Here is a 26306-nt window from a genome sequence, read left to right as displayed (position 1 = left end):
GATGATTTTATTACCAATTTCCATTTCAAAGCTATATATCTTTCCTGGAGCATGGCAACTATGAATCATGGAAGAAAAGTAAATTGACTTTGTATACTTCAACCCTACAATTTGGCAGTGAGAATATTTTTTTCCTATAAAATGACTCATCTACAAAGAAACTTTTTCTGAACATGGGAAAAACTTAAATACTGTCAGAAATCTTGCAGATGGGGTAGTGTGGATATTTGGACCTACTAATAATTGCAAAATGGTAAAATTAATGTTGACAAGTATTAAGCAGTCAAAGATCATGTGAAAGTTGCAGTGTACAACACAGAAACTTGTGTATTTGGAAAAATAAAAACTCAGTAAACTATATGAAAAGCTTATAATTTTTCCTGTTTCAGGGCATTTTTTGTTTGTTTGTTTTAGTGTGCCCTGCTATGACTCAACGTTTTATTTCTTGCTCATCTTGGAAATTGTTCTCTATTATGATATTCCTCCCTGTTAACCTTTATTTTCCTGGTTTTTAGTCCAAATTTTTTTTTTCTGAATTTAATCTAATTTTTTCTGGTGTTTTGCCCTGGGATTCCCCCACCTTGGATGTGGTTTTGTTTTTTATTTTATTACCAAGCATGCTTCCCGTAGCTTCTAAAATAATCTTTGAATTTCTTTATACAATTTAAGTTTTTAAGACCTTGTTTCATTGTAAGTTATGAAAAAATGAACAACAGTAGCTTGGTTCTCGTATTTTGGGAAGCAGTTACTATTCCTTTATTGCAGTTCTTCCAAAATCAAAACCAACAGAGCCATTGTAAAATACACTGAGGCCTTGTTCACATGTTCAAGATTAGATATGTACGAATGTTGCAAAATGGTTAAATCAGGATGTGACTGCCGTTCCCCATGCATTAATAGTGGCTATTAAAGCTACAGGATAACATTCTCCATGGTGTCTCATAGGATTATACAATAGTCATTGATTCTAAGAAAAGAAAGAAATATTTATTGAGATCCTAACATCTGCCAGACATTTTCACCTATGACACTATGTTTCTTTTCCAAAGTAAAGTGGGCATTAGTATCTTGATTTATGGTAAAAAAGCTGAGGTTTAACTGGGCAAAGTGACTTTGCCAAAATCCCATAGAAAGGGAGGAGCAAACATTCAGCTCAAGGTCTTTCCCAATTTCAAAATTCATTGTCTTTCCACTTCATTGTGTTGTCTCTGGATCTGGGGATTTGATTTCTCTGCCTGAGGTCACATTATGAGTCAGAGGTGAGCTGGAAACACATTCTGGGGCATCTTCATGTTACTTTAATCCACTGAAATGTCATGTGTTCTCTCTATAAAAATGCATTAACTTCTTCGAAGAGAAGAGATAGCATGGCAGTTTTTGATCTTCTCCAAAAGATTAACTTTCTGAAAAAAGTAATAAAGCAGATAAGACATTTGGCTTAACTTTTGAAGAAATGCGAAAGAAAAAATAATTCGGTAAATGTGAACTTTGCAGATGGCCAATCATTTTGATAAATAGCTAATCTCCATGGTAACTTTCTTTCAGAGAATTTTATGAATATGTCTTTCCTCTGGGCACTCACTTAACCTGCTATGCTTTGGTGTCCTCATTTTAAAATGGAGATAAGGCTACATGAAAGGGTGGTTGTGAAGATCAAGTGAATTTATTAGTTTGGAACATGAAAGTTGTATATAAATCATTGCTATTATTATTTCTCCCAATTCCAACAGCTTATGGCAAGTTATGTCAGACTATCCAGAGAGTGCATGAAGCATTCTGAAGAACCTGAAGGATATCCTTGGTGGTGGCATTTATAAGTAACCTAGTTCTGTTTTGGCATGTGCCAACAGTGATAGAATTGAAATTCAATTCCAGGCCTCTTTGATTCCAAAGTGGTGAGGGAAGGAGATTCAGTGATAACCAGAGTGGTACAGATGTACAGCTGAGCAAACTCTGTGTAGATTGACTTTCTTCTTTCTTTTGACTGATCCTGAGAACATGCACTACATGGCATTACTGAAGTTTCAATTCGCTACTGGAAAGAGCACAAACATAACATGCTTCCTCGGGGGAAGAGATGTTTCACTCTTGTGTGCCGTGTGGATGACTTGAAGGTGACTTCTTCCAATGTTTGAGAAAGAAAATGTGCCAAATGCTCTATTTCATGCTGGAAATACAGAAATGAATTAGATCTAGTTCCTCTTCTCAAGGGGACATAGAGACAGTGCCCGCCCAGAGGCGGGTTTGAGAATCACTGGTTGTTTTGTATGGAGCATGGAAGGTTGCTTATGAATCTCATTCACTGGTGAAGTAAAATGTTTAAGGATCGGGCAAAGGGAGTTGAGAGAAATCCTGATTAGAGCATAATGATATACTCTGTGAAAACTGAATGGGGTATGAAGGAAAGATGATCATTAGTGATAGAAATGATGTAGTCATCATCATTCACGGAGTAACTGAGAGCATTTTACAAAATAAGAAATGCAAGTGTATATAAAAAGAGAAAAAACTATAATCTATGACTGATCTTTTGGAGACAACCACTATTGTTGTTGTTAGAGCTAGCAAAGAGTAGTAAAAGAAATATTTGGAAATGGGACTGGAAAAGCAGATAGGTATGATGTCTCTAAAATTGCAGCTGAAAATGTATTGACAAGTGATTGGGTGACTATGAAGACCAAGGCAGCTATCTATGAGGAGCCACATAAAAATAAAGCTTTTGGATTTAAGAATGAAAGTGTGATTGAAACATGAATGAGATCTGTGTTAATACTATTGACAAAAGAAAGCTGTGTCCAAAAAGTAAGATCTGAGAAAGATGGAATATGAATAGAGTGTGGGAGAAACCTGGAATCTGAATAAGAGGTAAATGTGTTTGCAGGTGCCAGGTGGTCCAGGTCAACCTGACATTGACCCCGAGAACCTAGATAAATGTTCATGGCCTGTAAGTTTGTTTGGGAGTTTCATCCCCATGTACTAAGTGAAGAATGGAGAGTTCCCTCTGTCTAAAAAAGATGCGCTGTTTTACCAAGGGTCCAGTTTCTGGAGGGATATGTTAGAAGAAGTGGAGATGAAAGTGGACCATGGCCCCTGCAGACAGCTCAGCCTTGGGAGGTGGGGGACAGCCATATTCTTGAGGTTAACATAGCAGCTTTCTAAAATGAGCATTCCGAAGGCTGTTATAGACTTATTCTGAAGGATAACATTCACCAAGGTTTAATTTATTCTAGGGATTAGCTCAGGTGGTCATTAAACCAGGAAGTTTAAAAATGTATTACATGTGTTTAATCCTCCAATTTAGGTGTTTTCTCCTGAATGTGTTGACTATGTTTCTAACGTGCAGTACATTTCTTTAGAGGCTGTGAACATTGGCTTTATATTCTGATCCCAAAGTCTTCCTTTTAATTGAAGCATTTCTGAGTATTTTTCTTAATCTTGAGATATTTAAGACCTTTTTTTCCTAAAAGCTGAAGGATATGAATTCCTTATTAAGCATTTGACACTTTATTATTTTGATTTCTTAACTAAGTGAAGTGTTAGGTGTGAGAAACTTGAGACAGGCGTGAATCCTGAAACGGAGGGCTGCTCTTTGGGAATGTGCTGGGATGTTAATTATTTATTCTTCACTTTTCTTTAGGGATATCAGGGAATCTCCGGATCACCAGGTGTTCCAGGATCCCCAGGAATACAAGTATGTGACCTGTTTATGCATATTTTAGAAATACTATTTCTAGTGAGCCATAAAACTGTAACTGACAGACTTTTATTTTGTGGTTAATTTAGGGAGTACGAGGACTACCAGGTTACAAAGGAGAACCAGGGAGAGATGGTGAAAAGGTAAACACATCCACACACAAATGTGTCCAGTTGTTTTAGTCACTCAGAGAAGATAAGGATGTTGTTACCTATGATGACTCCCATTCAATAGTGTTCCCCTTGGTGAATTCCAAGATTTGTGGCTTCAGAAATTTGTCAGCGGCCATTGGCCAATGAAGCTTTTATTATTGCCTGCCCGGTTTGGCTAAGAGTTTGAGCATTGACCTATGAACCAGGAGGTCACAGTTCGATTCTCAGTCAGGCCACATGCCCAGGTTGCAGGTTCGATCCCCAGTAGGGGCCATGCAGGAGGCAGCTGTTTAATGATTCTCTCTCATCATTGATGTTTCCCTCCCTGTCTCCCTCTCCCTTCCTCTCTGAAATCCATAAACTATATTTAAAAAATTTTAAGGCTTTAATTACTAGATGAAAGTGGTTTTTACTTGATGACCACTGTCAAATGGAACAGTTATTGGCATTATCCTGGTTCCATATTCTCCTCCGTGGTTAAGCTCTGGGAGGTGGGAGCGAGCTGCTCTCTTAGAAAAGAGAAAATTATATGAATGTAATGTGTCTCCTGTTAGCCACAGATAGTTCAATATCCACATGTCCATCTTCATAATAGATACCTGTCTGGCAGGTGGTCTATGGGCTTAGCTTCACTGAACTTCTCAAGCTTCAGTGGGTACAGACAGCATTTGAACTGATGACTTTCCTTGAAGTACGTGTTCTTGAAATATATTCAATAAGTTAGTACCTCCCCATGGATCCAGTCAAGGCCTACTGGCTCTGGTAGCTGGTCCACATCCAAGATGCCTATTTGTATTTGCTCATATCCCCGTGTTGATTTGTTAGCTTAATTCCTAAAGCACAATTTTATTTCTAAGTTCTTGGTTTGCTCCTGGTAAAAACCTGCATTAATTTTCTAACTACCATCTTTGCAAGATTATCATCTTTTTAAAACAATGTGCACAGCATCCACATGTGAGAAACCCTGATGCGAACTATATCTATTTTATGTCTTTATGGTTGTTCTTATTGATGGATCTCTGACAGATCTCCTGATGGATCTGCCACTTTCAAGCTGTTTGATCTTGGGCACGTTACTTAATAATGTCTTCGACTCTTACTTTCTTCATTGACGCAATGGAGATTTCGTTGTAGGCTGTTGTGAAGACTCAAATGAGATAAGGTATAAGGAATACTTAGTATGGTTCCTGGTACAGGTTTTTTCTTAAATAGATGGTTGTTATTTTGTTGTTCTGCTTTATTCATCAAGCGGCTTGGTTCAGTTGAGATGTGGCATGGGGTGGGCTGGTGTGTCATGGGCAGACAGGGGTTAGAGTGGTCACCAGGGGAAACAGGAGGGTTAGTGACTACAAAAGAAACAGAGAAGATGGAATAGATCAGGGCAGCATTATATTAGGGGGAGAGTTACAGGAGGTAGAGCAGCAGCAGTAATTGATAAAATTCCTGAGAAGTAGTGTGAAATTCTCTTGTCTACTGAGTGGCCTTGGGCCTCTGTGGATATTTTTAGCCACTGAGCAATTCTGCCCCTTTTGTTTTTTACTTTTTTAAAATATATTTTTATTGATTTCAGAGAGGAAGGGAAAGGGAAAGATGGAAACATCAATGATGTTTCTTTGTCTCAAAGTATTTTTTTTATTTCTCTCAATTTTTAAAACATATTTTTAAATTGATTTCAGAGAGGAAAGGAGAAAGAGAGATAAAAACATCAACGATGAGAGAGAATTATTTATGGGCTGCCTCCTGCACCCTCCTCCCCCACTGGGGATTGAGCCCACAACCTGGGCATGTGTCCTTGACTGGTATCGAACTTGGGACCCTTCAATCCACAGACTGATGCTCTATCCACTGACCCAAACCAGCTAGGGCTCTCTGCCCAGTTTAAATTACAGAGGTGTATCTTAAAAGATGACAGGGGGCAGGCCAGGCTTACAGGAATGTGAGATGTCTCTTATTTCTCAGGTCTTTCTATATCCTGAGAGATAGCTGGTGCTTCTCCAGGTGAATGGGGAATTCCTCTGGCAAGGTCAGGTGGATACCTATTCTGAGAAGACCTTCAGTACAAGATCATTGCTATTTCTTTGACATTCTTACAAATAGCCTGATTTAGGCATGGGGAGGATGCAAAAATGTATGCATGTATGAATGAATGCATCTATGAATGGATGAATGAATAAATTTATTTATTTTTCCTTTTACCTGGGTTTTAGAGACCAAATATAGAAAGGAGGCTTTGTATTCATCTTTAAAGAATTGGAGTGAGTTTCCTTGGGAACAGATGTGCTTTTTTAAAAATAAAAGAAAAAAGTAAAAAGAAAAAAAGGAATAACAGTAATTCAATTAACCACACCTCAAACTAACTGCTCTATTGGTTAGAGTTATTGTGCTGTCTTTAAAATAGATGTGTGTGGATTTTACAAAGCCATACTTTTTATTGAATTAGATAACTAAGATGTATGTTTAGGCAAAGGTCTCCGTTTTCAATCCAGTAATGATTTCGTTCAGAATTGATTGTTTTCTGAAATTCATTGTTTGGGCATAAATCTGATTTGACATGGTCATCGGAGCCTAAATTCACTTCGTGCTACCATTTAAATTCTGCCTCACATTCCCGGCGGCTTCAGCGAGTTCTTTATCTAAAGTTACAGTAATTTAGTAAGTTACTTACAGACTTTTCTTTGTGTGTTTTTTTTTCTCTCTCCATAATACATTTCCTTGACTTTCAGAAATGGGACTGTTAGCATCATACCCCTGAGGGGGCCTTGACTTGTGGCAGGGCAGGATACTTCTTCCAGGCATTACACAGTGGCTTTGGGGAGATTGTTCCACACAATACTGTTCTCCATTAGGAAAATTTTCCAGAACAATTTTCATTTTGTGGATTTCTTCTGAAAACTCCCATAGCAGGAATTCTCACTTACGATAATTAAAATTACATGTACTTTCTCATTTACTTTAACATGACAAATTGAATGCATATAGATTTTGCAGGATATTTTTTCCTCTGAGTTTACAAATCAAAAGGAACACTTAATCCACCAAGTGGTCTTCAATTGGTAACTCATTTTATAACGTGCTTTAAAGTTATTCTCTGGAATCCAAGAAGTACTTAAGTACTTCAAAACACTTCCTCATCCTTAAGGAAACCTAATATATTTAAATTGTGTGGAGAAATTATTTTAACACTTATATTGGGTTGTGTTGGTTAACTGCTATCTATTTATGGGTTTTTGAAAAGTGTATGAAACTTTTTATGGCAAATTCAATGCTGGAGACACAGGAAGTATTAATAAATTCTTTTTGAACCTATCCAGACTTGGTTTTTCTAGGTTTTAGGATATACAGTATACTAATTATATCTGAGGTGTCATTATGGAACAAATTATACATTTTGTTTAATTTCTTTGTTAGAACATTTAACATTTAAATGGTTCCTTCAAGACCTCATTTTCCCATTGTCCTCAGCATCAATACCTGTGATGAGTGAGAAGTTCCCGCTCAAATCAGTCCCTTATGTGCATTATCTGGGCTTCCAAAGTCAGGAGATTAAGTGGTGCTAATCATGATTTCTATTATAAAGTCAGTCATGATCAAAGAACTCCAATATATACATTGAGAGAACAGTAACAAAGGATCGAGATAAAAAGGTTGTTAGGGAATGATACATTAAACTTAGTACATTAGTAGTTTTACTTCTTGCAGTGTTTCTGAAGCAAAATAAAAGAAGTTTAAAATATTAAAGCAAAGGCATTAGTGACATAGGAGGGAGAAATAGAACTGGTTTAGCAAAGTTGCCCCTTTTTTTTGCTTTCTCCAAAAGAGAGAGTAATCTATCCATAAACTACCTGTGTAGTTTTTTGAAAGAATCACAATGCAAACAGTGGGGTGTGCGTGTGTGTGCGCGCGCGTGCGCGTGTGCGTGTGCATGTGTGTGTGCGTGTGTGTGTGTGCGTGTGTGTGTGTGTGTGCGCACGCACGGGTATGTGTGTGTGGTGGGGAGAGGGGAGAGAGATTTAAAGCAGTTACAGATTACAGGATGAGCTCTAAATTCAGGCTACTTAACCACCTAATCATACTTCTTAATCTCTCTAAACCTGATTTTCAAAATCTAGAAAGTGGGGGCTATGATATTATTTTACTAGATGGCCGGTGCACAGGATTCATGCACTGGTGGGGGTGTGGCCTGTGGGGATCAGCCTGCTGTGGGAGTGGCGCTCCCACTGTGGGAGTGCATTGAGTACCTGGGGGAGCTCCTGCATTGTCTGCCCCCTGGTGGTCAGTGCGCGTCATAGTGACTGGTCGACTGGGTGTTCTGGTCATTCTGCCATTAGGTTGCTGGGCTTTTATTATATAGGATACCCTTATTTGAAGATTAAATGAGGCTTCGTCAAAATTACTGCTATAAATTTGTGATATGATAATGATGATTTGCTTATTGGAGCCACCATCGTGCTGATTACATAATGTAAATGTTTTGGAAATACCTTTGATTTATTTTTATCGTTTATCTAAATATTGAGGTGCCCCATCTGAAGCAGACAGAAATTTCCTTAACTCCTTTCCTTTGCATCTATCTTCTTACCCATATAGGTACCTATATTCTGCCTTCCCTCTTGTTAATATGAATGAACTATCCGTATATTATACCAACCTGCCTCTTGTGCTCAGGAGCCCATCCTTCTCCATTACTTCGTGTTATTAACTAGCCCTTTCTCTGTGTCATTAATTTTTATCTTTTCTAGTTAGATTATCCCAATAACCCAAAATGGCCATCTCAAACCAATCACATAACCTCCTTCATTTACTGCCACATTTCTCATTCCTATTCCAGTGTAAGCATGCCTTTACTCACTTGCACTTCCTCACTTTCTTTCCCACTTAAAACACCACTGGGATTTCTATCCCAATCTTCTGCTGCATATTTAGATCACTAATGTCTACCATCTGTAAAATCCATTAGTCAATCTTTTTCAATAATCTCTGCTTATCGGCAGTATTTGAGATATACAACAAGATATTGAATATTTCCTTCTTCTTTGAATGAATTGACTATTTTCTTCTTCTTGGAATGATTTCTTCTCTTGACTTCTGGAAGATCACATGTTCCTATGCTTTCTCTTGCCTTAACTGGTTACTTCTTCACAGTTTATTTCTTATCATCTCTTCCACTTTCCATTCTCTAAATGTTAGGGTGATGAAATATAAACTTATGTAGCAAATATATAAAAATGCATATTGGTGATAAGTATAGTAATGATTAATGTGTTGATATAATTAATGTTATAATTGATATACAAAATATTATTAAATGAAAAAATATTATTAAATGAACATGCTTTGTTTTCTAATACAATATTTTGCTTTATCTGAATCTGGAGAATCCATGGAATTGTTGTTACAATCCGGACTTTCTGAAAAACTTTCTGTACTCTTTATGGAAGAGGCGGTACCACATTTCCTTCTTTCCTACATTCTTTCCTCAGAGGCTCTTCCAAAGCAGCACTAGCTGTGCCCTCCCTAAAGATTCTCTGAAGTCAGGGTGGAAGTCCCTCCTGTACAGATGGTGTTGACCTGGGTGTGCTCAGGTGTTCAGTTCTTCTTTTTAAACTTTTCTGATCTTTCAACCCTTCGATTTTAAGGCTCTAAAATGGATTCAGCATCTCAGTTTATTATGAAGAACCAGTAATTCCATGTCCTGCCTCTTTTATTGGCTGCTATGCCTCTTTCTGTCCTGTTTAACTTTCCTCTACTGGCATCATTGGGAAACTTACAACTTTTATTGAATTTTTACAGCATTATTCAGATTTTCTTGCTTCTAAACTTGACTTCTCATCTTCACTCTGGGCATACTCTGTTCTATGGTCATTGATAAACTATAGCAGTGACCCTATAGTAGGAGCTCAGGAATCTACTTTTTTTCTAGGCCTGAGTAGTCCAATGGTGATCACCAAACGCCAGGGAAATGCCCATCCTTGTGTTGGAGGAACGTTTGAGTAGATTTGGACAGTTCCCAGTTAGTCATTATTGCGTGAGCCTGAGTAAGACAGCATTTCTTCTTAACTGAGAGGAGAAAAAACCAAAATGTGTAAAGCTTTTGATGTATTGGATGCTTTTGGAGGCTTTTACTGTTGTGTGTACATTTTTCTGTTTTATTTTTAGACATATTTTGCATCAGTTTTAGTCATTTTTTTTTACCACATGAAATCCTCAACAAAAGTCATATGTATTTAGTAAAATAAGTCATGCTATGCCTATGTTTACATTAATTGTGAAGTAAGTCTTTCCTATTTTACAGTCTAGAAAACTGAGAAGTGAGAAACTTAAATCATTTGACGTTATTCAAGGATCAAGGAGTTGAGATAAAATGTCTTGATCTCAATGTGGCTTTCTTTTCATCATTTTTTCTGCTTTGGTCAGAGCAGTTTGTAGCAGTGTGGTTCGCTCCACCTTCATGCTGTTGCCTGCACTCTGAGAAGAATCCCTGAACGTCTGGCTGTTGCTAAGTGGGTAGTAGGGGGAGGGGGCTGGATTAGTGAGCTTAGGTTGCACAGATTGTGCCATGAGACAGGTTTCATTGTCTACTTCTCTCTTAAGGGAACTGGGATAGTTCACTCTAGGCCACAGATCACCAAACTTTAAGTAGCAAACCCTTTGCAGTAAAATACTTTTGGGCATGGAGCCCCAGATAAATGTATGAGTTATATGCCTGTGCTACTGTGAAGCATTATGTCATTTAAAAACAAATAAACACACTGAGAAACCATAAAAGAATAAGAGGTTTAAAAATCTTACTTTTCGTATTCTCTTACTACTGAAAATAAATAATCTGGACCTGACTTTAGAAACTATGGCTGTAGAACAACTTATGAGATGGACAGCCTCTTCAAGTCATGAAAGGTATGGAAATGAAATCATCTTACTCTAAATCTTGGATTCTCTTTGATTCTAATCTCTTGTAAACTTTGATGGAACCAAGAGTGTGAATCCTCAAAATACTTGTTTTATTATAAGTTTCTTGGAGAACTCGAGTGTTTACCATATTTTAGAAAATGAAAATATTTTGTATATTCAGCAAATTACCATTAGTCACAAGCAAGACATCAGCTTGGATAGAGTAGGTTATGCTGCAATAACAAATGAATCCCAAATGCCTATGGCTTAAAACAAACAACAAAAAAAGGTTATTATTCATCAAACTACATATTAATTAGCAGCATTGAGGGTTCCCCCATTGTCCTCAAATGGAGGCTCAGGGTAATAGAAGTTTCACCATTTGGATTATAAGTATAGTAGCAGGTACATGGAGAATCGAACAGTGGCTCTTAAACCTCTCACATTCATCTTTGATTAACCATAGCAAAAATTTTGTAAATAACACCAATTTCAAGAGTCTGGAAAGTGTGATTCCTTTCTGTACTTGGGAGTAGAGAGAATCTGGATATTGATGACAGGTGGTCATATCTACTAAGAAAAAATAGGAGTGAATCATTAACAAGGTTGGGATTATAAAGCACAGAACACATACAGTGTAACTGTATTTTAAGATAGTCAGTGTTAAGTGCCAAAGAAGGGAGTTGAATAAAATTTTCCAGTTTAGAGGAAAGTTGGAATTTCAAAAAGACTTAAAGAAAGAAACTGCATACAGAAAGTTAGTCACAGCTGCATACCATAGGGACTGTTTTTATCCAATTTAAGAAATCTCTGCCCTAGCTGGGTTGGCCCAGTGGATAGGGCATCAGCCTGCGGACTGAAGGGTCCCAGGTTCGGTTCCGGCCAAGGGCACATGCCTGGGTTGCGGGCTCGATCCCCAGTGTGGGGTGTAGAGGAGGCATTCTCTCTCATCATTGATGTTTCTATCACTCTCTCTCTCCTTCTCTCTTCCTTTCGGAAATCAATAAAGAAATGTATTTTTTTTTTAAAAGAAATCTCTAACAGTAGGGACTGTTTTTATCCAATTTAAGAAATCTCTAACATAGGGACTCTGTGGTTCTTTATTAAATATCCTGTGTGTGTGTGTGTGTGTGTGTGTGTGTGTGTGTGTGTTTTCAGCAAGACAGTAATAAACATCTTTATGTATATTTCTCAGTAAGTGTTTCTGATTATATTCATAGGGAAATTTCCCAGACATGGATTGATTATAGGATCATAAGGTTAAATTCATAATTACACTTTGCCACAATTGCCTATTTACTATCCAGAAAGTTTGTATTCCTCTAGCAAGTATGTGAAAATATCTTTTGTCACACTCTTATCAGCACTGAGTTTCCTTAAAGTTTCTAATTTCACCACTATCAACTAAAAATGGCACTGATTTAATTTCCATTTATTTATTAGTGAGTAAAATACTGTGTCATGTGACTTTTGGACATTTTGTTATTTCTCTGTAACTCACTTTTTATTCATATCCCCTTTTTCCCCCTACTGGGCTGGTCATCTTTTTAGAAATAGAAAGATGCATTTCAAAAATTGTGTGAAAATATTTTTGCTGGTTTATATTTCTATGCATTTCACAAATTGTGTAAAAATATTTTTGCTGGTTTATATTATGTGTTTTGACTTGTTTGTAAAAATTTTAGGCCAACAGAAAATTTAAATGTTTGCATATATATAGTTATTTTTCTTTTTATTTCTCTTGTTTGTTTCTGTATAGGAAGATTTTACATAATTTTGAACATAATTAATTACCCATGATTTTAATTTAGAATCTTATTATTTTATATTTTAACCTTTAACTTTTTAATATTTGCAGCAAAGCTAATGAGCATTCATATTTTCCCCCTCTCTTTTCCTAAATGGTTAGCCAGCTGTCTCAACAATATATATGAAATATCACTTTTTAACTCCATCTTTTGAAAAACCATTATCATTGAATTTCCATTTTAATTGGGGTCTGGTGTTTGGGGCTTTCCATAGTGTTTCACTCATCTTCTCTACTGCCAAGTTGTTTTTAATTATTGTCACTTCATAATGCAATTTAATATTGGCAGTCCTTCCTCATACAATTAAAATTTTCCTGGCTATTCTTGCAGGCTTATTTTTCCAGATAAAGCTCAGTATCTTTTCTCCAATTTTTTAAGAAATTCTTATTCATACTTTAATTAGGATTCCTTTGAATTTATGAATAAACTGTATAAGCATTGATGTAATCTCAATACTGAGTTTTCCTGTTCAAAATTATGATTTATCTTTTTATTTAATCTTGAATCTCAATGGAATAATATTAAAGTTTTTTTTTTTTGTACTGGTCTTCAACATTACCTAAGTTTTATATCTAGGAATTTTTATCTCTTTTTTTTCCTACTAAAAATTGGATTTTTACTTAAATATATTTTCATATTGATTATTGTTATATATAAAATACTGCTTTTAATAATTTTTAAAAAACAATTAACTAATGTTTATACTTTTGTAGGATATTAGACATAATAAATGTATAATCATCAATAAAGATAATTTTTTTTCTTGTAGTTTTTATCTTCTTTCTATATTTTGTCAAAATTTGTGGGCTAGTGAAAACTGGCTATAAAAACATTAAAAATAGTGTAAAGACTATGCAACTTTACTTTTTAACTTTCAAACAGTCAGTCACTTTTAGTCCATGTTTGTGGCTCTTTATCAACGGCATACATGTATTTGTAATTGTGTACCTTTTATTTTTGATTCCAGCCATTACCAGAATCTATAGTCCTGTCTTGCCCTATCCAGTTTGGCTCAGTGGATAGAGCATCAGCTTGAGGACTGAAGAGTCCTGGGTTCAATTCTGGTCAAGGGCATATGCCTCGGTTGCAGGCTCAATTCTCACCCTGTTGGGGTGCATGTGGGAGGCAACCAATTGATGTGTCTCTCTCACATCAATATTTCTCTCTATCTGCCTCTCCCCCTTCCTTCTACTCTCTCTAAAAATCAATGGAAAAATATCCTCAGGTAAGGATTAAAAAAACAAAAACAAACAAAAAGAACCAACACAAACATACAATCCTATATTAGTTATGGTCCTCTCTACATTAATTATTAATAATTAATAATAGGTGACTTGAATTTATCAGACATTACCTACATCCTTAGCTTCTTTTTTAAAAAAATATATATTTATTTCAGAGAGGCAGAGAGAGGGGAGAGAGAGATAGAAACATCAATGATGAGAGAGAATCATTGACTGGCTGCCTCCTGCCCACCCCACACTGGGGATTGAGCCTCCAACACGGGCATATGAATGGAATCGAACCTAGGACTCTATCCGCAGGCCAACACTCCATCCACTGAGCTAAACCAGCTAGAGCTATCCTTAGCTTCTTTTTTTTTTCTTTTTCTAGCCATTATGTCCAGCTTGAAAGGACTTATTGGTGGATCCACCTTAATTGATTTAGAAAATTTAAGAAGGTTACTTATACTCATACCCTTGATTTGATCCTTCACAGAGGCTGAGTTTTAATTGAACTTCTTTATCTGTTGGAAATGAAGAAAAAGTTGCATCATCTAATCCCAGTACTTTTGGATGTGGTCTATTTTACTTACTACTTGGAAACTGGCCAATTCTTTTCACCTCTTATAATACCTTGTTAAATTAAGGCAATACCAGTCAATTCATGATACTAACATTGTTCTCTCAGTTCTTTATTCTTAGCTATAAGTTCACTTGATGAATCATTTGCCTTTGCAAGTTATTCTAAGAAAAAATTTAAATATAATATTCACCATAGCATTACATGAATAAATATTTTTCCAGCCTCCAATAACTTTTTCACTGCTCACTACATAACTGTGCCATATATATTTTTTTATATTGATGTTTTGGCAGCCTCCTCTTTCTACTATACCAATTTTTTTTTTTTTAGTTAATTTAGGCTACACTATGCTGCAGTAACAGATGACCCAATGGCTCAGTGACCAACACAAGAACATTTATTTGTCTTTCACATTACATGCCCATTGTGGATAAACTTTACCGCATTTGCTACTAATTACCTTTAAACCTTGACCAGAACTTGGCTGAGTATAATGTGTTTGGATCACACTTTCTTGTGTTTTATATTTTGTAGATACTATCTCAATATTCCCAACCATTTTGTTCAGTAAGTTTCTCTGCTCCCCTTTTTCTCCCCAGCCCCCTTAACTGCTGGATGTTAATATGGCTAACATGCCTTTTTATTTTACTTAAAAATCTTGCTCATGTACATGAAGGTACATATTTTATGTACATAGTTTATATTTTTTTGTCCCAATGTTGATGAATATGCTCCTGGGCTCCTCACTGTATCTGAGCCTTGTTTGTCATTCCAGGAAATTAAAGTTTAAACGTATATCTCTTATAACTTCTAGGCAGAGAATGGAAGTCTTAGCTGGGACTTCGCTTAGTCTTAATAGAAAGTCCTGGTTTGCCCCTTTCTTCTGTAGTTTTATCAAATATTTAATGCCCAGCTAAATTCCATTTTGTCAACTGGATCTTAATTTAGCCTAGTTATCTCATTTCAGCCTTCTGAAGAGTTAACTTCAGTTGTTCTCTTCAATTTCTTCTCTCTCTCTAGTAACTTAAAAAAAATCTTTATTGTTGAAAGTGTTACTGGTCTGCTTTTTCTTTAGGAACTTTTACCATTCCCTCCTGCTTCAAACAAAATGAAAAAAATATATTCAAAAGATAGTTTTGGTTCTTGTATTAGGAGTCTACAGGATAGAGAAAGAAAATCATCCAGTTTTATTATGTCTCTTGGTGGCTCCTTAAATTCTTTGTCCTTTTCTTTTATCCTCTGCTTGGCTAAGTTGTTGAGTTTTGGGGATACAAGGTTGTGGATGAAAAGGGAATCCTATATAATAAAGCCCTAATATGCAAATCGACCGACATGCTGAATGACTGGCAGAACAACTAGTCACTATGACGCACACTGACCACCAAGGGTCAGATGCTCAACACAGAAGCTGTCACCTGATGATCAGTGCACTCCCACAGGGGGAGTGCTGCTCAGCCAGAAGCTGGGCTCACAGCTGGCGAGAGCAGCGGTGGTGGCGGGAGCCTCTCCCGCCTGCACTGCTGGCAGGCTGTAAAGAGCAAGGGGTCCCGGACTGCAAGAGGGGTGTCAGACTGCTGGCTTAGGCCCGATCCCCTTAATCCAGCAGATGGGCATTCCCCAAGGAGTGCTGGACTGCGAGAGGGCACAAGGCGGGCTGAGGAACCCTCCCTCTCAAGTGCAGGAATTTCATGTACCATGCCTCTAGTCTGGTAATAAGTCTGACCAAAATAACCTCATAGGGTGATCTGATCACAAATACCTAACTCTGTAGGTCATGGTGGAAATCAAGACCAAACCCTGTTAAAAGGTTTATCTTTGCCTTAAGCAAGTCCTGTCCATTGTTCTTGTGCATCTAGCTAGCACACTTTTGAAATGCCAGAGTAGTCTCTTTTTTAGACCCCTGGGTGTCATGACCACCCTTAATGGAACACATGGTATTGTTAACTAACTTGTTCCTTGCTTTCTCCCAACTTTACACAATCTTCCTTACTTTACCTCCTAATTCCAAATGTACAAAAGAAACTGCAAAACTATCATTTTCTGGAGCATTTGAGATCTTGATTCCTTGTGTGTTGGCAGCGTGGCTTAAATAAACTCATAAAAATATTTCTTATGTTGACAAACTCTAGAATATATGGGCTTTTAGTGGATCTTCTCTCTCTCTGACACACAAACACATACACGCACACAGACATAATTCAGATTGTTTTTGATCTCTGGTGAAAAATTAGTCAAGGGTAAACTCTCTCTTTCTCTCCCTTTTTTGCTCTAAAATAAATAAATAAATAAATAATAAAACACCTGGCTTTCTAAAAAAATAAAATAAAATGTAGATTTTTTAAAAAAAATTATATTCCTGTTTATACTGAAAAAAAATAGATCCCTCCCCACACTTCAAAATGCAGTGGCATAAATGAGAAAGATGTTTTTTATGTAATTCATTGTCTAAGAATTCATTCAGGGACTCATGTTTTCTCCTCTTTTTGTTCTAATCTCTCTTAGCATGTTTTCTTCTACATAGTCAAGGCTATAGCACTAGTCACTATCACATATACATTCTAATCTGATGGGAAGAATGAAAGAAAAGTTATGGCAATAATTTCTTTTTAATCAATGATGTAGAAGTTGCATATCATAGTGCTATATACATTCTATTAGCAAGAATTTAGTCACATGGCTGTTGCTAATTGTAAAGGAGATTGGGAAATATAGTCTTTAGTTGAGCAGCTATGTTCCCAGATACAAATATATTTTATAGAGGCCCATTGCACGAATTAGTGCATGGGGGGTTCTGGCTGGCCCACCCTGATCGAGGTGAGGGGCCGAACAGGGGTGGGACTGGCCAAGGGGAGGGGCCATAGGCAGTTGGCCGGCTGGCCCTGCCCCCTGGTCGAACTCCTGGTTGAGGGGACAATTTGCACATTAGCCTTTTATTATATAGGATGGTAAAAGGTGAATAGATTTGTTACTTAAGAAACATTCAAACCTGTAGCAAATTTTTATAAGTTTATTTGAGCCAAACTGACTACATATGCTAGAGAACAAGATCTCAAACGCTCCCTACTATAACAGTTTTACAGCTTCTTTTTTGCATTTGAAATTAAGAAGGGAACATAAGGAAGATTGCGTGCAGGTGGGAGAAATGAAGGTGGGGATTGGATTACAGGATAAATGAACATTAATCTTTCAGAGATAGAGGGCTTTAGTGTAGATATGCATTTAACTGTTCAAAGTTTTATTTTCAATGGATTTCGAAAAGAATAATGTTGAAAAATATATGCTGTTATTTTTTAGGCTGAAATGTGTTTTCTTTTATTAATTTCAGTTTTCTTTTCAGGGTGACCGTGGACTTCCTGGTTTTCCTGGGCTTCACGGAATGCCAGGATCAAAGGTGGAAGAAGTCTGGTCTTTTTAAATTCAGCAATGCCATATATTGTTTCAGATTTCAAGCTTTATATCACAAATGTGTTATAAATAAATGCTCATATATAAAGCATTTATTTATCATGTTAAAGTAAATGATTCAGTTAAGATTAATATAGTTCACAAGGCTTTTCCAACATTCTTTAAAATTTCCAGTCATAAATATTGAAGTGTTTAAAATTTATGAGCTTTACTATATAGAAATTCTCTTAACTATAAATCCTATTGTGTAAGCCCTGTTATAGTATAAACTGTCCTTATTTTTCCTTGTTTTTCTTTATAAAACCTGGAGACTACAACTTTTGTAAGCATAGTTTAAAATATTGTATTTCTATTTTATTTTGATGTTGGCATATTAAATTCTTTTTTTATGATTGGTATTGCTTTTATTTAATCTCTGAGGAAAATATTCATATATCTCTAAAATACAATATTTGTATTTTGTCTTCTAGGGTGAAATGGGCCGCAAAGGAGATAAAGGATCACCTGGATTTTATGGCAAAAAGGGAAGTATTGATCACAAAACAAAGTATCCATTTTGAACTTTCAATGTAATGGAAATAGAAAACTTGAATTTGGTCCCAGCCCACCATTATAGCAATTAGTTTTATTCATATTTCTCAGGAGACTTATTAAAAACAATGAGAAAATGAAATAATAACTGGTGATTATTTTGTATGATATTCTATAAGAATACATTGTCTTATTGATCATTTTGAACTTTTAAAATAATTATAGGGAGAGATTCCTTGAGAGTGGGTAGCTGCAGCTCCATTGGCAATTGATTTATGGGCCTTCCTGTTTCTCCACATTGAAGGAAGCTTATATTCTCTGTATATTTAAAAATACTCATTGCTGCCCTTCCGGTGTGCTCAGTGGGTGAGCATTGACCTATAAACCAGGAAGTCATGGTCAGGGCACATGCCCGGGTTGTAGGCTCATTCCCCCGTGTGGGTCATGCAGAAGGCAGCCAATCAATGAGTCTCTCTCATCTATCTCTCTCTCCCTCTCCCTTCCTCTCTGAAATCAATGAAAATATATTTAAAAATAAATACTCATCGCCTTTCTAATTTTCCATGATTCTCTCTCATCTATCTCTCTCTCCCTCGCCCTTCCTCTCTGAAATCAATGAAAATATATTTAAAAATAAAAATAAATACTCATCGCCTTTCTAATTTTTCCAAGATGTGGCTTCTGTGTTTCGATGCTTGTAATAATTCTGCATCCATCAATATTTTCAATGTCTGTTTTGTCCGCTGGCCTGATAAAATAATACTCCGCCAATAAGCTGCAAAGCCAACACAAATGGTAGTTCCATGAATTCTGTCAATCCATAATGAGGTTAACTTACTTTCCTACTTAAGTTTGAGTTGGAAGTTTAAGAGAGTATTGTAAGGATTGTTTTTTAAGTGTTCTTTTTTTCATGCAGGGTGCAAAAGGTGAAAAGGGAAATGCTGGTTTTCCTGGCCTTCCTGGACGTGCTGTGAGTTCAATAGGAAAAGTTCTTGCATATTTTGCTTTGAATAAAAATTATCTGATAGTATATTTCTTTAAAATTGTTGCAAAATATAGTAAAATAAATGTATTTATTTTTCAGGGAGAACCAGGACGACATGGAAAGGATGGATTAATGGGTAGTCCTGGTTACAAGGTATTTACACAAAGAATAAAACAACTTATGTAATTTATGAATGTATGTTAGAAAACTGTACTAATAATAGACTTCTCCTATGGCACTGGTGTAAAATTAATGAGCTAAAAGCTATTCCACTGTAACTTAAAAATGATACTACATTTACTTTTGACTCTATAGTGAATTCTTATTGTTAGAAATAAAACTTCCGGATATTAAAAGGTTGATTTCTTTGAAAAGCCATTCTGATGGATATGTTTGGTTGGTTAGAGGCTTAAGTTCTTAGCTCTGTCTCCTAATAGTTTCAGGTTTCAGAACAATTGAATATTTTTTAGTATATTTTCAGTTATGCAGTCACCACTCGAGTCTAATTTTGAAACATTTTCATCACCTCAAAAAAAACAACAACCCTATACCCATTAGCAGTCCCTCCCTATTTTTACCCAAGCTGTTATTCCTCCATTTCCAGGCGTATGCAACCTCTAACCTACTTTCTGTCTCTCTGGATTTGCCTACTCTGAAGTCCTTCAGCCCATTGGATAAGTCCCACCCACATTATGAAGGGTAATCTGTTTTACTCAGAGTTTACTGATTTAAACATTAATCATACCTTTAAAAACTCTGTCAGAGCACTATCTAGACTGGTATTTGACCAAATATCTGGGCACTATTGCCTAGTCACATAATATTAATACATAAACTTATTTTGTTGACATATAAAATTACCTATCACAGATGACATGACTCTTTAGACTTTCAATCTAAAGGTGACCCCTTTTTATTATTGTATCAATATTAAAAATATTGTCTGAATGTTTCTTTATGATTGCATTCAGGGTAAATGTTTTGGCAATACAATATAGGTGATAATTTATGCTTTCTATTACATTCCAGTAGGAGGCACATAATATCTGTCCTGGTAATACCAAATTTGATCACATGGTTAAGAAAGGGAAAATAGCTGTGTATGTGTTTGTGTTTATTTTATCCATGGAATATTTCTAATTTATCTAGGTCCTATTTAAATGTCTCTAAAATTTTTAATAGTTTCCTTTATAAAGGAGTAGCATGTATTTTGTTAGTTTTCCCAAGTGTATAATATTATTGATGCTATTGTAAATAGTTATATGATATTTTGTTATTTTCATTCATCAGTTGATGAACATTTGACTTGCTTCCTATATTTGATAATTAAGAATGTTGATATGAATATTCTTATAGACATCTGAGTTGGAAATGTTTTAATTTGGGGGTGGGATGTTGATATCTAGAATAGCTGGGTTGTATGATGAGTGCATATGACCTGTCTGGGGAAGGGCGGTGTCTTATTGGTATGATGGTCTCCTATTTAGTGCCATCTTCTGTTTCATGAAGGTATGGTTTTTTTATGTTATTTCTTGCATAGATATTTATAACTGTTACATCTCCATTTTTAACATTTTTAACACTTTTAAAGTGTGTCTTTAGCACTTTAAAATTTCATTTTCTGTCTCCTTTATTAATTTTTAGTTTGAATTTGACATTGAATTATAACAGGATTGCATTTCTCCTTTCTGATCATCTTTATTTGCTTACTAGACCTTTGCCTGTCCTTCTATCGTGTTAGCATTAGCTCTTGGAATCTCTTTATTTTAGTTGTTTCTCATATCCAGCATAAAGTTGATCTCTGCTTTTTCAAAGCAATCTGAAATATTTTTCTTTTAGGAGATTAATTGAATCTATTTTTATTCCTAGGCTAATAGATTTGGTCTTTGTCATACTACTGATGTTAGAATTTTGTTATACTTACTACATTCATTATCTTATATTTATTATGCTTCTTTCTCCATCTGGTCTGTTGTTTTCTTTGGGATTTAGGAAGATTTATATGTATTTTTTCTAGTTGTCCCCCACCCCCCTGCTAAGTTTTATTAAGATATTTGACATACAAAACTTTGTAAGTTTAAGGTATACAGCATAATGATTTGACTTACATATATTAAGGCTAGTTAACATCCATCATATAGATACGAAAAAGATAAAGAAAAAAATATTTTTCTTGTGATGAGAACTTTTAGGATTTATTATTTTAACAACTTTCAAATATACCATATAGCAGTACTAACTACGAATGGTCTTTATACTAATGCCTTTTGTAGTCTATAAACACTTCAGAATTCCCTTAGTCCCCCTTTACCTTACTTAGGCATCTAATATTTGTTTTGTTTTGTTAATTTTAAGTGATAACCATGTTATCTATGTTACAATTAATGAACTTACTCTACTCTCCCCTTCCCATTCTCCTTATTTGTTTAATTATATCACTTCTACTTTTTCAGATCATATAATATTTAGAAACTATTTTTCTAGTCTTTGCTCACCTTTCTTTCAGATCAGCAGTTAAATATATTTAGGATTCATCACCAGCCCCTTGACCAATATTTCATAGTCATAATTTAAGTCTAATGAAAATTCTCTTCTATGACTGTATTCCTTATATAGGGCTTGCAAATACAGTATTCTCTAAATTCTTATATTGTAACATATTCTTCTATATTCTTGTTACTTGAATGACAACTTAGCTAGCTATTATAAAACCCTTATCTCACCTTTTTTCCTTGAATTTCTTGGAAATGTTGCTCCACTATTGTCATGTACATTACTGATGCCAGCCTAATTGTCTTTCCTTTGTAAGTGGCTTTGTGTTTTTGTATGGAAGCCCAGAGAGTTTTTAATTTTTAACTTAATGTTTAAAGTCCAATAGCATAATTTATGTATCAGAGTTAAGAATTTCAGGTATCCCAAAATACTTTTAATAAGTAGATTCAGTGTTTCTTGTAATTCTGGAATGTCCTCTCTTTTAGTTTTAAATAGAACTTTTTTTTACATTGTTTTGGTTTATAGGTATGTTGAGACTTCTTTGGCTGTCTTCTGTCTCTTTCACTTTCTCATCCTTTTTATCTTTTTAAAATTTTTATTTTTATGGGGTATGTTTAGTTTCCCCTTAAGGCCTTTTTAAAAAAAAATTCTTACCTGAGGATATGTTTTTATTGATTTTAGAGAGGGAAGAAGTGGGGGGAAAGAGAGAGAAACATCTATCAGTTGCCTCCAGTACATGCCCTGATCTGGGACCAACCTTCAACCTAGGTATGTGCCCTGACCTGGAATCAAACCCACAACCTTTTTGGTGTATGGGACGATGCTCCAACCAACTGAGCCACCCAGCCGGGACTCTCCTCAGTGCCTTTTTAAATTTAAAATTAAATCTATTTCCCTTTGGTTTCTAGTAATCATATATATCCAAGATGATTTTGTCTTTTCAACTCACTTTTTGAATTAATTTAATTCTTATTTTATATATTTCTTTTTTAACATCTGAAAATGCTTGTATATTGTTAATCTAGGCTGCAGCACTTTTTTACAGTTGTCTTCTGCTTTGTGTTTATTTTTGTGTGAGGGAAACTTACTGGAAAGTTTTGATTTTCATTTTATATTTTCTGTTTCAGTAGTTTTGTTTGGGTATTGTCTGCCAATTCTTTGCAGTTTGAAATGTCATGTATATTTAGACTTGCAATAGTAGGCAGGATGTAAACGTTTGAGTGGCTTGCTAGTCTTCTTAGAGTGTATCCTTTTTTATGTATAGTGAAGTTAGAAACTACTTTAAACAATGGAATTGTTTACTGGAAAGTGTTTGCTACATCTTCTGTTGAGGGGGTGGAGAGGTGAGAAACATAATGTGTTCATTTAAGAGTCTTGTGGCTCATCCAAGAGTAGAAGGCCAGCAAGTAGTTAGATCTAGGTTAGAGCTCCATCTCATTCGGAATGGGAAATGAATGGGATATTGAATAGAGTTGGAAGATTATCTTAGATTGTATGAGGGACAACGATTTCACTGTAAAAAATGCAAATGCAGCCCTAGCTGGTTTGGCTCACTGGATAGAGTGTCGGCCTGTGGACTGGGGGGTCCCAGGTTCGATTCTGGTCAGGGACGTGTACCTTGGTTGCGGGCACATCCCCAGTGTGGTGGGGAGGGGGGTGCAGGAGGCAGAATGCTTCTCTCTCATCGATGTTTCTAACTATCTATCCCTCTCCCTTCCTCTCTGTAAAAAATCAATAAAATATATTTTTTAAAAATGCAAATGCAGGTAAGTGTATTGGTTTGGTGGCAAGATGTTTGACTTGTTTTCTTAAAAAAAAAAATGGAAATTGTCACCTGTTGAGAGATGGGACAGAAAGGCAATTCTTGTTGATTGGATAACTTTTATATATTTGTGTGGAAGCTATGGCAGAGAGGAGATCAAGGAAATAAATATAGAAGCTGCATTGAAGTGTGGTTGAAGTTGGAAGTTACAATCTGTGTGACTATTGTACCATTTCTTCCCTCCCATAACTATACTTGGAAGCCCAATCGTGGGTCTGAAGAGGCTTTCGGTTTGATTTCGGTCAGGCCTGGGGTTTGCATAAGCAAGTGAAGTATATGAACAGTGAGGTAAAGGGGTAAGAACTTAATTAGGGAGCAGTTGAAATACTGAAACATGGCATTTAAACTCGATTTGAAAAGAAGCAAACACAGAAAAGGACAAATTATAATAAAGGACATAATTTATTGGATACTTACTACATGCCTGGCTCTTTCCCCAGCACTTTATACACATTTTCTCATTAATATCATAAATCATTATGAATTGTAAGTGAAAAAATTTTACCCTTTTACAGTTGAGGAATCTAAAGAACGGAGAGATGAGGTAATTTGTACATCATTATATAGCCATAATTTAATAACTAATGAAAATTTCTTTCACCAAATTGTTGAAAAACATAGCCAAATAATATTTTCCAAATATAGGAAATGATCAAATTATTGATTTTACTGTTTTTTATGCATTTTAGCTAGATTAAAATATCAACCTTATTTTAAAAATACTTACATTGCCTAAATTATATTGCCAAGCCACAGGAGTACAAATACAAAACATTTTAATCCTAAAACGAATCATAAAAGTAATGGACTGTGAAAACCCCAACCTTTTTGGTGGCAGTGGAGTAGCTTTTATGGACCTTCCCTTCTGTGCTTAGATCTATGCAAGGCACTCTCACAAAAATTTTTATTTTTTTAAAATATGTTTTTATTGATTTTTAGAGAGAGAAACCTCTATGAGAGAGCTACCTCCTGCACGCCCCGCGCTGGGGATCAAGCCTGCAACCAGGCATGTGCCCTGACTGGGAATCGAGCCAGTGATATCTTGGTGCCCAGGACAATGCCCAACCAATTGGACAACACTGGCTCTAATTTTTTAAGTAAAGAAAAGACCTATGTAATTGGGAATGTTAATGTCATTTAGAAATTAAGATCAGATTAAGAGAGCTTAAATAATTGACTGGAAAGTGCAGTCAGTTACGTGGCAGAACTAAAATTCCAGGGCTAGTTTGTGTGATCCTCACAAACTAAATTACTCTCCTTCCTTTTATTTTTTGTGGGTAAGGACCAAAGACTGTGGCATGAAAGGCAATACCCATGCAATGCATGTTTCATATGTCTGCTTTTGGTTAAAGTGCCTTCTTAAAAATAGCTGGTTTGTTGTGGAATAAATCATCTTTGACATTAGCTGTAGAAATTGGGTTGAGGAATAATGTTTAATGTGACACTTTCTCAATTATTTATTTATTTTTATCAAGAAAGAAGTTAATAAGATAGCGAAATGATAAATTAGAGGCAAAGGCATGCTCTATGCCATTTTCCACCAACCACACAAAGGGGTGTGCATGTATCCAGTTCTCCATGTCACGAAAGTAATGAAGTGATCAGGCTCACTTCTGGTTACAATACTGAGTTTCACAAGTTAGTTGTGTACTGCATTTGATTATGTTAAGCAAGATGGCCAGTCAGAAATCGTCATTTCATCTCCCAATGAAACATCACTAAGAGAATGAAGAGAACACTCCTAGGTAAAGATTACTGACTCTCATGTTATCATAACTAACCTTCATACTCTTCCAACTACAAATGCTATGGCCCTCTCCATTTTATTTATCTGTTTGAAATTGAGCATTTAAGAATAAATAGGCCATTCCCTCTTCCTTGAGATTGCCTCAGTGTTTGTAAAGAAGGGGACATACAGTCTCATATACAGCCTTACATTCTGTTCAGCTCTTTTCTAAATATTGTGGGTGATTAAGGAAATCTCATGTGTTTTCTACCTTTAAAGAATGTTAAGTCAGGAAAATAACACCTACATAACCAAGACACCTGTTCAACAACCTGGCCATTGTAAATTCAGTGCCAAGTGGAAAGCTGTGTAATGTCATTGCAGATCACAGAGTGACTTGTAAGAAAGTGTGTGTAAGTCTCTATCTTGAGATCTAGGCTAGAGCAGTGGTTCTCAAAGTGTGATCCCAAGACCCACAGTAACAACACCTCCTGGAAACCTATTAAGAAATGGAAGTTATTGGGATCCACTCCAGACCTATAGAATCAGAAAGTCTGGGATCTGCAGACTAACAAGCCCTCCAGGTGGTTCTGATGAAGCTAAAGTTTGAGAATCGCTGCTGTAAGTTATAAAGAATGCACCTCTTGAGAGGCAAGATCAAAAGAGATCCAATAGGATGATCAATTTTAAAGTGAAAATAAAAATAAATATTAAAAGGATTGATGTAAACTTTGGTCAAATTTACTTGGAAGATAAGAATACTGCCCTAGTCTCATGAGTACACAGAACATAATTATTTTATAACTTAACCACCCACTGTCATATATAGATTTACTATTTATATAGTCACTTTATGAATCACAGAATGAGTTATTTGATTCCAGGAAAAGTTAATATCAATCATCTAGGAGTAATTTTTATTTTTCTGTTTGTGTCTAATACGCTTTACTATGTAATATAATACATACAGTTATTTTGTAAGCATGATGAAAATGG

General features: G+C 35.7%; 1 protein-coding gene across 1 annotated transcript in view; it reads left to right on the top strand.

Moving 5' to 3' along the window:
- Nucleotides 1–26306, top strand: part of COL21A1 (collagen type XXI alpha 1) — a 108270-nt gene that overhangs the window by 41428 nt on the left and 40536 nt on the right. Inside the window, exons 10-15 of the mRNA XM_015560047.1 lie at nt 3638–3691; nt 3784–3837; nt 17686–17739; nt 18224–18277; nt 19201–19254; nt 19369–19422. Coding sequence (XP_015415533.1) covers nt 3638–3691; nt 3784–3837; nt 17686–17739; nt 18224–18277; nt 19201–19254; nt 19369–19422 — 324 coding nt within the window. The remainder of the gene's footprint in view (nt 1–3637; nt 3692–3783; nt 3838–17685; nt 17740–18223; nt 18278–19200; nt 19255–19368; nt 19423–26306) is intronic.

The sequence above is a fragment of the Myotis davidii genome, unplaced genomic scaffold, assembly GCF_000327345.1.
Source record: "Myotis davidii unplaced genomic scaffold, ASM32734v1 scaffold313, whole genome shotgun sequence".
Classification (NCBI taxonomy): Eukaryota; Metazoa; Chordata; class Mammalia; order Chiroptera; family Vespertilionidae; genus Myotis; species Myotis davidii.
This window is presented reverse-complemented; position numbering and strand designations above follow the sequence as displayed.